Source organism: Drosophila pseudoobscura, chromosome 2 (genome assembly GCF_009870125.1).
Source record: "Drosophila pseudoobscura strain MV-25-SWS-2005 chromosome 2, UCI_Dpse_MV25, whole genome shotgun sequence".
NCBI classification, from domain to species: Eukaryota; Metazoa; Arthropoda; class Insecta; order Diptera; family Drosophilidae; genus Drosophila; species Drosophila pseudoobscura.
The window spans coordinates 18,572,231-18,585,810 of NC_046679.1; the positions used below are offsets into that span (position 1 = coordinate 18,572,231).

A 13,580-nucleotide genomic window follows, 5' to 3' on the forward strand; every position below is an offset into this window, starting at 1 on the left:
TAAATACCTCCCTCAATATTTATTTTAAATTGCAATATTACTAGTCGCTTATATATAATTTTTTTATATTTTCAAATCGAGAGCTCACTCTGTAATAAATTCAACTGCACAGTCCACATGCATTGTTGGTCTCTCTTTTGGAGCTTTTCATTACCGATTAATAACATATGCCCATATGAATTCAACTAATTGTAAATATTTTGATTTCTCATGAGGTACAAATGCGATCGTGACAAATTTTCGACTACAATTTGTTCCGCTTACTTACCTTTCAAAGTCTTCTTTGATCTGCCGCTAATAAGAAAAGCATTAGCATCGAGATGGTTTTATTGATGGATTTTCACAAAAGTTTTCAACTATTAACACTCAATTTGAAAATCACCTGTGGCGATAATTAAAGGGCACGGTTTAAGCCTGTATATCTTTTATACCGAGTACAAAATGAGTACAAGGGTATATTGTATTTGAGAATGGGTACGGTACGTAACAGCGACGGCTTTCATATATGCGCTTTTGATCCGATAAATTCATGATCAGCATCAACAGACATCAATCAATCAATAGCTTAGTCGATATTGTCATTATTTTCAGAGCAAACAAGTCTCTGAGCTTTGAAGGTAGCTAAAACTCTACAATGATATTCATCATATATGTATGTATGACTCGATTCTAACTTTCCGACGGACTTTATTGCATAAATAAGACGATTTTAGATTCGACCACGAAGATAACCCTCGTCTTCAGTCCATACTCATAGTTCGTCCCACTGTCAGCTAAAATATCATATACAACAATTTTATTAGACATATATACATATGTATTATGTAGTGTTTTCAATTAAAGCAGTTTTGGGAAAATACATATGTATGTACATATATTAGGTTTGCGCTTATTTATAAAAGTGTTCCTTTTGTTGTAAAACAAAAAAATGAAAAGTTTCACTACGATTAGACAACGTTTAGAGGTGCTATCTAGGTTCCTATCTAGAATATTAAAATATAATCCATCCCCTAAAATTTCAGCTGGATTGCTTAACATTTAACATTATATTATGGCATTTGTATTACTATGGGGATATTGAATATGACATTCTATTTTTTGCTTAGTATTTGGTTATAGTATTGCATAAGTTTAACAGAACGTTCGGTTCTATCATTAACCACTTTTTATTATACCCGATACTCAAAATGGGTAGATTAGATTTGTGGTGAAAATTATCAATCGTTTCCGACCCCATAAAGTATATATATTCTTGATCAGCATCAATAGCCGAGTCGATTGAGCGCTGTCTATCTGTCCGTCCCTATCAGCGTCCCTATCAGTGGCATCCACAATTTCAAAGATACGAGAAAACAGAAAATTTTAGAGTATAACTATATCTTCTAGAGTTCAAAATCTGAACCAGATCATATTATTATTATAGCCAGAATCAGGAAAACAATTTCATTCTCTCTCGCTCTGTCTCTCTCAACACACAGGTTTCATGGTCGGCTTTTCCTATTGCAAAATCTGAGTTTAAGGATCTCATAGACTATTAGAGCTAGAGCAACCAAATTTGGTATCCACACTCCTGTTAAATCTCACTATAAAACGTATATCTCAAAATTTCGCCCACTCCCTTACGCCCCCACACAAAGATTCAAGATTCGAGAAAACTAAAAACGCACAACCATATATATACATAGAATGACCATATCTATCAGATTGCTGATTTTGGATAAATATAGAGTTGCGGTCTCCGCAGCAACTCCCAACGTTCCCCTTCGTTAAAAATTGGTTTTAATATATTTAAGGCATTTTGAAAATCTTCAATACTTTGCCATTCTGAAGAATCTTCAGTTAAAATACGTTTGGAAATATTAAATCGATCAAAAAATGCAGAATTAGGTGTCACAAAATCAGATAGTCTCTTTGTAATAAACGTTGGAAAATAATTTTCTTTAAAAATTTGGCGTTTTGCTGAAGTTTTGACATCATCAACCCGAAGTGCCAAGAGTTGCTTCGCCATTTCTGGTTTCTGCATGAAAGTAACTTTATCTTCAAGCAATGCAAGTGCGATATTTCCATCAGATAAATACCATAAATGGCTCCAAGCCTTTTATCAACTTCTTTATAGGTGTACATTTCGCATATGAATTGAAAGTCCAGATTTGAAGTTTCATTAGCTAATGTTGACCTCCTCACAAACACCTCTACATGGTACCAACAAATTATCAACCTCGCTACCAACAACACCCCCCCAAAAAACAATATCCTTAATAGAAGGCACCAGGTCATAATTAATAGAATGAGACTGGGCCACACCAAACTGACCAATGCCCACTACATTGACAAAACATTGCCCAAGACATGTCATATATTATACACCTGCCCCCTACTCTCCCCACAAAGGTCCCTATCATTCAATAACAACGACCCAATTAAACTTATCTCAAACCCCACCAATGCAAATTCCAAAACTATACTCAAATTCCTAGAAACCGAAAATTTCCTTCATAAAATATAACCGAGCATACTGTAAATACTCATACCAATATCTTTGTATATACATAAGTATAAAATCTGACCAAAATCTGACCCTATAGCTTAAGGCCTGAGTAGCTATAGCACCAACATTTGTTAATATTTAGTTTTAAGTAGCTATTAGCATTATTCAAAAATAATAATTAATAATAATTTATATAAGAACGCACTATAAATATAGAAACGTCACGCAAATATTTTTCTTCTGGAGTTGTAACTTAAACTTAACTTCCATCAAAAAATATAAATTTTAAAGGTATAAATCCAACGTGGATGGTGCATTGATCCAGGAAAATTAAAATAAACGAGGGGGAACGTTGTGAGTTGCTGCGAAGACCGCAACTCTACATTTATACCCGATACTAAGTCAATATGGCTCTCCTCCGGCAGAGAGAGAGACAGAAAATCAGTCTGAGCGTGCCGTCGGGCGCCGTAGCCACTGAAAATTGATTTGTTCCTTTTGGCTATAAAAGGATCCGATCTGATCCAGATTCAGCAATCTGATAGATATGGTCTTTAACTATGATTCTGCGTTTTTAGTTTTCTCGAATCTGAAATATTGTGGATGCAAGAGATTTTCGTTCTTTGGGGAAAGGGTCGGGCGAAATTTTGAGATATACGTTTTATAGCGGCATACCAAATTTGATTACTCTAGCCTTTATAGTCTCTGAGATTTGTGGATGCCCCAGATTTTCGTCCTTTGTGGGGGCGGAAGGGGGTGTGGCGAAATTTTGAGATCAAACGGTCAAGGTCCGATATCACAGGAGTGTGGATACCAAATTTGGTTGCTCTGGCTCTTATAGGTTGATCCTTGAGCTCACATTTTGCGATTAGCCCATGAAACCTGTGTGTTAGAGAGAGACAGAGCGAGAAAAAATGAAATTGTTTTCTTGATTCTGGCTATAATAGTTATACGATCTGGTTCAGATTTTACACTATAGACATCCGATTTTGCGTTTTCTGTTTTCTTGTATCTTAGAAATTGTGGATACCACAGATTTTCGCCCTTTGTGTGGGCGGAAGGAGGCGGGGCAAAGTTTGGAAATATTCTTGTAACTGTGACATATCACAGAAGTCCGGATATAAAACATCGTTGCTCTAGCTCTTATAGTCTTTGAGCTCTAGGCGCTGATAGGGACGGACAGACGAACGGACGGATAGGGCTCCATCGACTCGGCTATTGATGCTGATCACGAATATATATTCTTTATGGGGTCGGAAACGATTCCATCTGGACGTTACACACATCCACTTTTACCACATATCTAATATACTCCAAAACTCATTGTATGTATCGGGTATAAAAATTAGCTTTCGGAGCCAATCCTACAAAAATTTGAGTTAACTCTAACAATTCAACGTAATCAATACGCGCATAATTTTCTCAATTCAACTTGACAGAAGATAATAATTGCATATTTTCTATCATTTAAATGTTTTTCAACAATTTATCAAAACAAGCCAATACCAATTTCATTCCCATTCCTAATGCAAAATTGTCAACATTCGAGTCGAGTCCAGTGGAGAACAGACTCCAGCTCCACATGCTAACCAAGGTGCTGACACTAAGCACTTGTCACCCAGCCGAGCCTGGCGAGGAGCGGAGCCCCTGAAGTCGGATACATCTGCATTCCAGCTTTCGATATTTTAATACTCTGTAATAAACTGTGTAATTGCACATTAATATGAGAATTTGAATATTAACTATTTATTGTTGGCTTAAATATTAACAAGACGATCTATTTGGGGCTGGATTGTATTCTAATATTCTAAATCACAAAAAAATGCAATCCGATCAGAGCGGAATAGAGTATAGCTACCATAGGAACCATTGGCCAAATATCATATTTTTTAACCTTGACCTCAAGTCGGCACCTCTAAACGTTGTCGAACCGGGCTGAAACTTTATATTTTAATGTTTTATAACATAAGGAATCTTTTTAGACCCTGAGACTTTTGATTCCGACATCATACAGTTTACGTACCTCTTTTATTAAGCGATAAGTTAGCTAAGAAACTATTCAGATGAATTCCACATCTCCCTGCCTAAGGTCAATTATTCCAGTAATTTAACCGAGCAGAGAAATGGATTATTCATTTTCAAACAGAATTTCCAAAGATATAGAATAGAATATTATATAGCTCTGACACTGATGGAGTTTCTGTGACGGACCGACTCTACCGATCATTCTGCGGAAAAACATTGCTTATCCGCCGGAGACACTTCCGTACTTCTGTACATTCAAATAGCTGACTACCAGGGGTATATTTGATATACGAGAATTCAATTTATTAAAATAATCCAACGTAACGACTATCTTGCAATTATAACGTTGGCTAAAAATGCATTTATTACAACAACTTGTTTCTTCTGGTATTTTAAATTTAATATTCTTCAGATAATTATCGACTTATGTATAGAATCTAATACAAATAAAATAAATAGCTTATGCATACGGTATGTGATAAAAATTGTGTATTAGGCGTTGATACATACTAACTACAACTATGCCATGTTTTGGTCCTATTTATCAATTAACCTTAATAAAAAAAAGGAACAAAGTTTGGATGAATTTACATATCTTCATAAATAATTCTGTACAGCAATATTCTAGTTTGATCTATTTATATAGTACGCAAATCATTGTCTATTCTATTTTGGGCTTCCGGTGTAAGATATTGTTGTGACGGGGCCACCAGAGTAACGTTATTATAATAGATATTGTGCATATTGGCCAGGGGTGCCGTTGCCATCATAAACAGTGGATGGGAAATAGCTAGTTCATATGTGGTGCTGGGGATTCCCGAGGATTGGAGATTTCCCGAGCTCAGTCCTGATACATTGGCTCCTGCGGCATAATGAAGAAACGGTACGTTTCCCGCATTTATAGTGTGTAACGGCGGTAGCGGTCGTTCTCGCTGATCTTCAGTGTGGTTTATTCGACTCATCGCCATATATTCGTCGGACGAAGATGTTGGCGGATATCTGAAAATTCCACTACACTCCACTACATCTATATCAGTTCGGTCATCATCCTCGTCTTCCTCCTCCGAGTGGTGCTCAGGTTTGTCGGGAGTAATTAGACTCTCTATCGTAAAGGAACGCTTCGGTCGTAAACTTATCGGACCTTCACTGTCTGGACTAGTTATCAAGGGCAAATTGGACAGTGCTATATCTGATAAATTGGTTTGATTTGCATTATATGTGGGAGGATGGATAACATCAGGTAAAATTATACCTTGAGCTAAAGGCGTTGATAATTGATTTGCTACTCTCGGATAATGCAGAGTCGAGTCAAGGCTCATGGATGCATTGTTGCCGTCTAGCGACGTCATATGCGATACACTTCCATTGCGATTTGTAAAGAAAAATCGATTTAGGTTCGCCAGTGCGGTCAACTCTTCATTCAGTATGTCCTTATCATTTTTATGCAATTTAAATCGCTTTCTCCGTCGTAGTAGACTGCCGTTTTCAAACATGTCAAATGCTTGAGGATGTAACGCCCAGTAGGCACCTTTCCCGGGCCTGTCTGGCCGTCGCGGAACTTTTATGAAGCAATCGTTAAAACTCAAATTGTGTCGCAAAGAGTTCTGCCACCGCTGAGTGTTCTTTCGATAGTACGGAAAGCGGTCTGTTATGAACTTATATATATCGCTGAGAGGTAACATTTTCTCCGGTGAGCTCCAAATGGCCATAGCAGTTAGTGATATATATGAATATGGAGGCTTCTGATCGCCGTATGATTCACGTGAGGGTCTTGGCATTATTAAACAATCGGCAATGTTTAATTATTTGTATTTCTCCAGAGCTCAATCACGCATGATTCAACACAGAGCTGTGTTAAATATTTCCTCATATTATTTAAAGACAGACAAAATAAATAACATTATTTTTGTCATGTAATCATGTATCAGAGATTATTATTTACAACACTGGTTTTTGTTTATTTTTGCGGCTTATTTGTTTTCTATATATTTTTTGTTATTTTTTTGTTTGTACTTTATATTTGATGGTACAACATTTTAGGTGTTCATGTCTTTAAAACATCTCTTAAAGACAAATTATTTAAAAACATGAGAAGCGAACAATTGCTTTATCCGTTGCAGCAGAAAGTATTCTATTGAAATTTGATTTGTCATGATGAAGTCAATAGCGACGGCAAAACAAGATCGCGAACTGACGGCAATAAAATCTCCACAAGAACTACGCTTGTTATAAGCTTCAGCGACAACACTGAATGTAAAAGCACTCTCACTGAGGTTTCCCTGGCCTGGCAAATTACCATCTAAAGCTGAATACGAATACGTGAGCGGCGGTGCGGTGGTAGCGAACTTGAAGCGAAGATAGCGATAGAGAGGGAACAAAACAAACGACAACAAACGAAGAACACGGCATACAAAAAATTACTGTTTCAGCAGACTAGCAGACGACGCGCCGGTTATTGTACTAAGTGAGCAATGCCGTACAACCAACCACAGTGAGCAATGCAATCAAAATATAATCACTCACATCATTGCCCCCGTGCTCTCTCCCAATCACCGCGATGCGAACATGCATCATCCCTCCAAAACGGCGAAACTTCAAAGAAGAGAGCCAAAGCAAAGAGTCTGAGATTTACTAAACGAATAAACCAGTCTGACCAGACCACACTACGCCAGAGCAAACTATGGGGAAGGGGCTCGGCTTCAGTTACGGGGAGTGTCGTAGGTTTTAGCTTAGCTTAAGCTACGGATATACATATGTATGTACATCTGTATGTATGTATGTATGTATGTATGTACACTCGACAACCGCCCTGGCAGCTGGGTCTGGCTAACAGCCCAATGCGAGAGAGGTGTTGAAAAAGAAAATTACAACCACTTTACCGATTTACTGATTTTACGTTTTCATAATCTTGTTAGTTGATTTGCCTGCTTTTGAACGCAGTCATTATTCTGCAGAACGTTAAAACCCAAATCGTACTGCCACTGCTTTTGTAGAGCGTGTAGTCCCACACATTGATTTTATAGGTATAGTAAGTGCGAAAGCCAATTAAATACAAATATATAACTTCCGAGCTCGGAAGATAGTTCCACTCAACGATCGTATACATATATTTATACTAAATATCCAAAAAAAAAACCAGTATATTTAAAAAAAAATTTTAATTTCGTGTCTTTTATATATGTGTATTATTGTATCAACAGAAATTAATTTATTGATAATTGGCCTTTTCAAAGCGATAATTAGGTGATCATCTTCATCATCAAGTGTAAGTGGAGGTTAACAACGAAGTGCCGCAGCATGGAGAGCGAGCTAGCCGCCGCTCGTTGACGACGAGAGAGTGAGAAAGCACAATCAGCTCTTAAAGCGGGATGGTATGATGGTAGCAAGTCTTATTTGTCTATAGACAAAAAAACCTGCAATTGGATTGGCTATTGTAGAAATACATTTCTTTGGGCGGAGCTTGTGCGGTTTCTACAATGTAACATTTATACATACATACGTACATTTTTCATTAGTACCCTCCTTATTATTTATTATTGCGAAAATGTGGCTGCCCCCCAATCTATCAGAGACGAGACATTCAAAAATGATTCCATTAAAACCAGATGTATGTAAATATTAATTTTAACATGTATCTATGTATTATGCATATGTACGTGCATACGTACATTTGAAAATACTTGTGCGTGTATGTACATATATACTGATAATATTCATGCATGCATGTAATTATTATATTATATAAATATACGTGTGTACATATGTGATGATAACATGTGCAAATGTATTTCAATCACTCGTATGTATTATTTGCAAAAGTTGCCTGCTATTGGATAGTTGTATTGGTGGGTGGATATTTTTGAAAAAGTCGAACTGCCCTTTTCTGAAATGAAATCGGCAACAGTGACCAGGGCCTTTTATAAACAGCTGGTAAATGAAATTTCGTAAGCGTAAGCGTCTGAACTTTAAATTTCAATAAGTCGTACGTGTGAGCTAAGGCTAGCATTTGTATTTTTATATTTTGTGCATACATATCCTTTTTATCTTATATTTTATTAATATTTTGTAACGTACCGTAGATTCTTGATTATATTTTTATTTTTTGTTCAATTTAATGTACAATATTTGTTTAAAAAAGCGATTTTTTAAAGGGCGATGGTACTTGAAATGCCTTTTAGATTGGAATTTTGTTCTTTTCCGTATATTGTAGAAATAACAATATGGATTTTGAAATATTTTTGCCAAATTATAACCCACTGGGTTATTTCAAAGTTCGTAATAGCGGTTGCTAGATCGGTGGAGAAAATATACATTTATTTATTTACATTAAGTCCCTCGACCTCACCACTATTTTGTGAAAATGGGGCTGGATCTTACGAATAGTTTGAAGTACATATGTATGTAGGTTTCCAAAGGGTCAATTGGTAGCTTATTACCATGAACCTGCTACGTACAGGGATTTTTTGCCGGCGCATATTTGCTTATGTGAAATGTTCCATTTTTATGTTTTGTTTGTTATCCATAAGTAACTTTTAATGATTGATTATAATTATATTATAATTATATATATTATAATGAATACATACTAGCTTTTTCTTCAAAAGTCTGTGTTATTATTGATACTAAAAATGAGTATAGGGGTATATATTATTTTTGGGAAAGTGGATATGTGTAACGCCCAGAAGGAAGCGTTTCCGACCCCATACAGTATATACTATATATTCTTGATCAGGATTAATAGCCAAGTCGATTAAGCCATGTCTGTCTGTTCGTCTATTGGTCTTGTTTGACGCCTAGCTCTTAGTGATATCAAACTAAATGAAGTTTGCTTTAAAATATTGCGACGCCCAATCAAAGGGAATGACCATATCTACCCGACTGCCGAGAAAAAAATCAATTTGCAGTGGCTACGCAAAACCAGCCACGCGCTCACTTATTCTCTCTATTTCTCTCTCTCACAAACTCTTCGTAGTACAATTTGTGCGCTCTCTGGCGGATGGGGATCGCAAGTATCAGGTATAAATGTTCCCGTTTGTTTTTATAGAACAATGTTAACAATAAAATAAACCAAAAATAAAATCATAGGATTTATAGTTATATTATATGTATTCAATCCGAAAGATACAGCAAGATACATATGTATTTATCTCCTAAGCCAAAAAGTTGACATTTTTAAAAGCTTGTGTGTGTGCGTGTGTTGAAATTATCCAAAGCACTCTTAGAAGTTATAAAAGGTTTGACTTTGGCCCTATGGTTTCAAGTAAGACCTCACCCTGTAATGTGATCGCATGATTTTGGCGACCATTCCACACATCGCCTCATTTGGAAACTATGCGCTTTGTGAACATTTCTTGCAGTAGCTCCATCGAATCGCCTTCTGTTCGACACGTCTCGACATTTTTTTGAAACCATATGACATTTTGGTCAATTTTCCATCCAACTGAAGCCGAAAACGTTAGTTAGCATGGCTTGGTTTGCTATTGGCAGTCACCGTCAGACCCTTTTCGCTTCGAAGCCAATGATGCCTCCTGACCGAAATGCGCACGAAATAATAAGTTACCCTTTAGTTCCGGAACATTAATTGCAATCGAAATTGATTAAAACTGTAAATATTTTGAAAGTCTTAATCTCAACATAACAAAACGGGCTGAGTACAGTATCTAATTATCTAAAGTCGCTAGACACCCAAACAACGTATTGAGAATCAGAGAAAAGGGAATTACTATAGCATCGAAAAGAGATTTATTTCAGGCAACAACAGCCCCCGTGTGCTTATCTATGTATATTTTTAGGGGCGGAATGGGGAGGAAACTTTAACGCACCTATACATATATACATATTTATGTACATATATTTTTATTACAGTTCCATTCCATACATAAGACTGACTGCTATATAAAGATAAACATATTATGATAAACAGTGAATTAACTGGGTTTTGGTTTATTTGTTTAAAAAACTGTGCCCCTGTATTTTAAACTAACCCTGTTTTTTTCGAGCTTACGATATACAAACCAACCGAAGCCGAAACCAAAGCCGAGATCTTTACAGATTCCTTCATTTAGAAAAGACAACCCATGGATCAACATTTTAGCTATCTTCAACCTATATAAATATGTACAGTGGGTAACTTTAATAATAATATTTATTATGCAAATAAAACGCATAAAACTACAACAAAATAAAAAACGTTAGCTGTACCGCCGGGTATGCAAAACGCCAATATCGGCTATATCCCCGTTAAAGGAACAGCTTCAGGAACAGCTGGCCAAAATCGACCATAAAAAATTATAAAAAATATGCCAAACCCTTAACCGAAACATTAATCAATATTGGGTATTATAATAAAATATAAAATTACGTTTTTTTTCGATATTAAGATGGTTTCTTTTTAGTCATACTCGTATAAGAAAAAACCGAGTATTAAAGTAACGCAAATTTTGGTGATTTTTTTGTTTAGCTGTAGTTTATCTTTTACTTTCTAACATATAGTAAACTGTACTATATATGTACATATTTATGTATGTATCTACAATCTACCCAATGTATATTCAAATTAGTTCCGGTTGCAGGACATTTTTTACTTACACGCTATTCCATTTAAGCGTGAATCGTATTTAAATTTATTTAAGAATCATTTACAGCACTTTGAATATGCATATCGAATTGGAAGGCATAACAAATGGTAAACATAAATTCTTATTTCCCAAAGAATACAATTTTTAATAAAATTATTGCCGCTGAGGTTTGCTCAATTATGTATATAATGTAATCGCAGACACAATCACAACAAATTTCATGCTATGCAATTACAACGCATTAAGAAGAATTTGTTAACAGGGGGGGATGGTCAAGGTATTTAACCCGGAATAATAAATCATTATGTATTCGCAGCGTTTTTGTTATTTTGTACTCAATTCAATTCCCACCCAGTAGGTTTGACATTTGCCTGTAAATGCGAAATAATCAGGACTTCCGACAAACACAAATTCACGCTTTAACGCAATTTGTTTCGGTGTACGGTTAACAGTTGTTACAATTATCTATTGTTTGATACAACCACAACGGAGACCAATAAAAGTAAACAGAAAAATCATGAAAAACCAAACCTGAACGGGAATATCAATATTAAAGCGTTACTGAAAAGAATAATTCTGTAAAGATTTTCAAAACTAAAATTAAATTCGGTGTGTCGTCAGGCTGATTTTTCTTTGCAGCAATTTCCTGAGAAACTAAAGTTTTTCAAACCTAAATAAAATCTAAATACAATCTGATCTAATGAAAGATTATCCTATTAGTTTAGATAGCCTGAAAATAAAGTTACTATTTTGCATGCAAACAAAACGAATAAGGCTATTTTGATTAGCCTGTTTAGGACCTAATTAGGACCGCTGAAATTGGTCTGTAATATTTATAAAATTATATAATAATCTATTTATAGTATATATATAATATATTTAATTAATTAGTGCAAATCAAACATTAACTGAAATTTACACAAACCTTCGTGGTTACGAGTGTGTATACATATGTTAACGTTAGTCTAGACCACCTGTCGTACAAAGCGGAAAAATGCCTCAAGTTTCAGTTTACATTAAATAATGAAACCCATAAATTTAAAAATGAAACTGCATTGTTATGTGTCAGAACCGTAATTAGAGATATTGGCCTTAAATAATCGTTCGGCGCTCATTTGTTCGCTTTTTAGTTGCCGACAACACAGCGGCAGGCCTGTGCCTTGGATTCCAGCCGAAAAGGTGTTAGAAAAGGGCGATCTAAAGGTAAAAAAGAAACACATTTTTGTGTGTTTGTATATTTACTTCATATGTATGCACATATACATACAAACACGTTGTACATTTATTTTGGAGCTGTATTGTAACGCTGGAACAAGTGGAATTGATGTTTAACGATGTAGGCGTAATACAGATTAACACACATATACATATGTACATACATACATACATATGTATATGTACATATGTCTGGGTCTTAATGCATTTGTGTATTTTTACCTGCCGATCATCGATTACTAGTAATTGTCTTCCTTGCCATCCATTTCGGCCATCCAACAGCTGGTAAGTCATATAGTTAATTTATGAATTTCATCTCACGAGTTTGTTAGCAATAAAAAACTAACCGTTATTCTCACTAACTTGTTTAAGCCTCCGTCCTATGATGTGATTATCCGAATATTATCATAAATATTATCAAGTACATCTGAAAATTCACGACAGTCATTTTGTTATATAAGTATTGGCTTATGAAGTCGCAGATGCTTTTTTTAAGATTTGTTGTATTCTTATTTTTATGGTTTTTTTCAGAGCTAAGCTTGTTTTTTTTTTGCATAACTGCATGTTACACCTTGTTTTAGAGAGTCACTTAGTGATTTTCTTTCTTACACAGTCAATCCTGACTCGTATTGACACGTTCTTGTGTTTTAATATTCTTTGGCTAAAATAAACGTCATTATATATGTACATACATATGTATATAGACTGGAAGTTGACACTATTATACTAAAGTGATCCATGCAACACGAAACCGAAGTTAGCAAGACATTTGTCATCATTCAATGATTATGTTAATATCGTCCAAAACATTATGAAGAGCTATTACAAGAGCGGCAACACAATAGACCTCTTATAGGTCCTAACCTAACCTATTAAAAAATTGGAGGAAACGGACGGACGTACGGACAGACAGACTGGGCTCAATCGACTCGGCTATTGATACTGATCAAGAATATATATACTTTATAGGGTCGGAAACGATTCCATCTGGACGTTACACACATCCATTTTCACCACAAATCTAATATACCCCAATACTCATTTTAAGTATCGGGAATAAAAATGGAATGCCTAAAAGTATACAGAAATTTTTGTGATTTGTGAACAGGCTTGAAAGACAAGTGGTTTTTATTATGTTAACATATACCTCACAGGCCGGCAGTGATTTTGCTGCAGACCTAGGCTAACTTGTTTACGTTATTATAGAATATTGGCTATATTGGCTGTGGTTTTTCGCTATGCCACGTTTAAAAAATCAAGACTTTTCTCTTCTTAAT

The 13,580-nt window shown here is 35.5% G+C and overlaps 1 protein-coding gene across 1 annotated transcript; it reads right to left on the bottom strand.

Annotated features, from left to right (window-relative positions):
- Positions 1 to 4,810: 4,810 nt before the first annotated feature.
- On the bottom strand, positions 4,811 to 7,144 carry LOC117183267 (forkhead domain 96Ca). The gene is made up of 2 exons (XM_033376600.1): positions 5,763 to 7,144; positions 4,811 to 5,699 (listed from the first exon to the last, which is right to left on the bottom strand). The coding sequence occupies exons 1-2, from the start codon at positions 6,286 to 6,288 to the stop codon at positions 5,149 to 5,151; spliced, it is 1,077 nt and encodes a 358-aa protein (XP_033232491.1). The 5' UTR covers positions 6,289 to 7,144; the 3' UTR covers positions 4,811 to 5,148.
- Between the last annotated feature and the right edge of the window lie 6,436 nt (positions 7,145 to 13,580).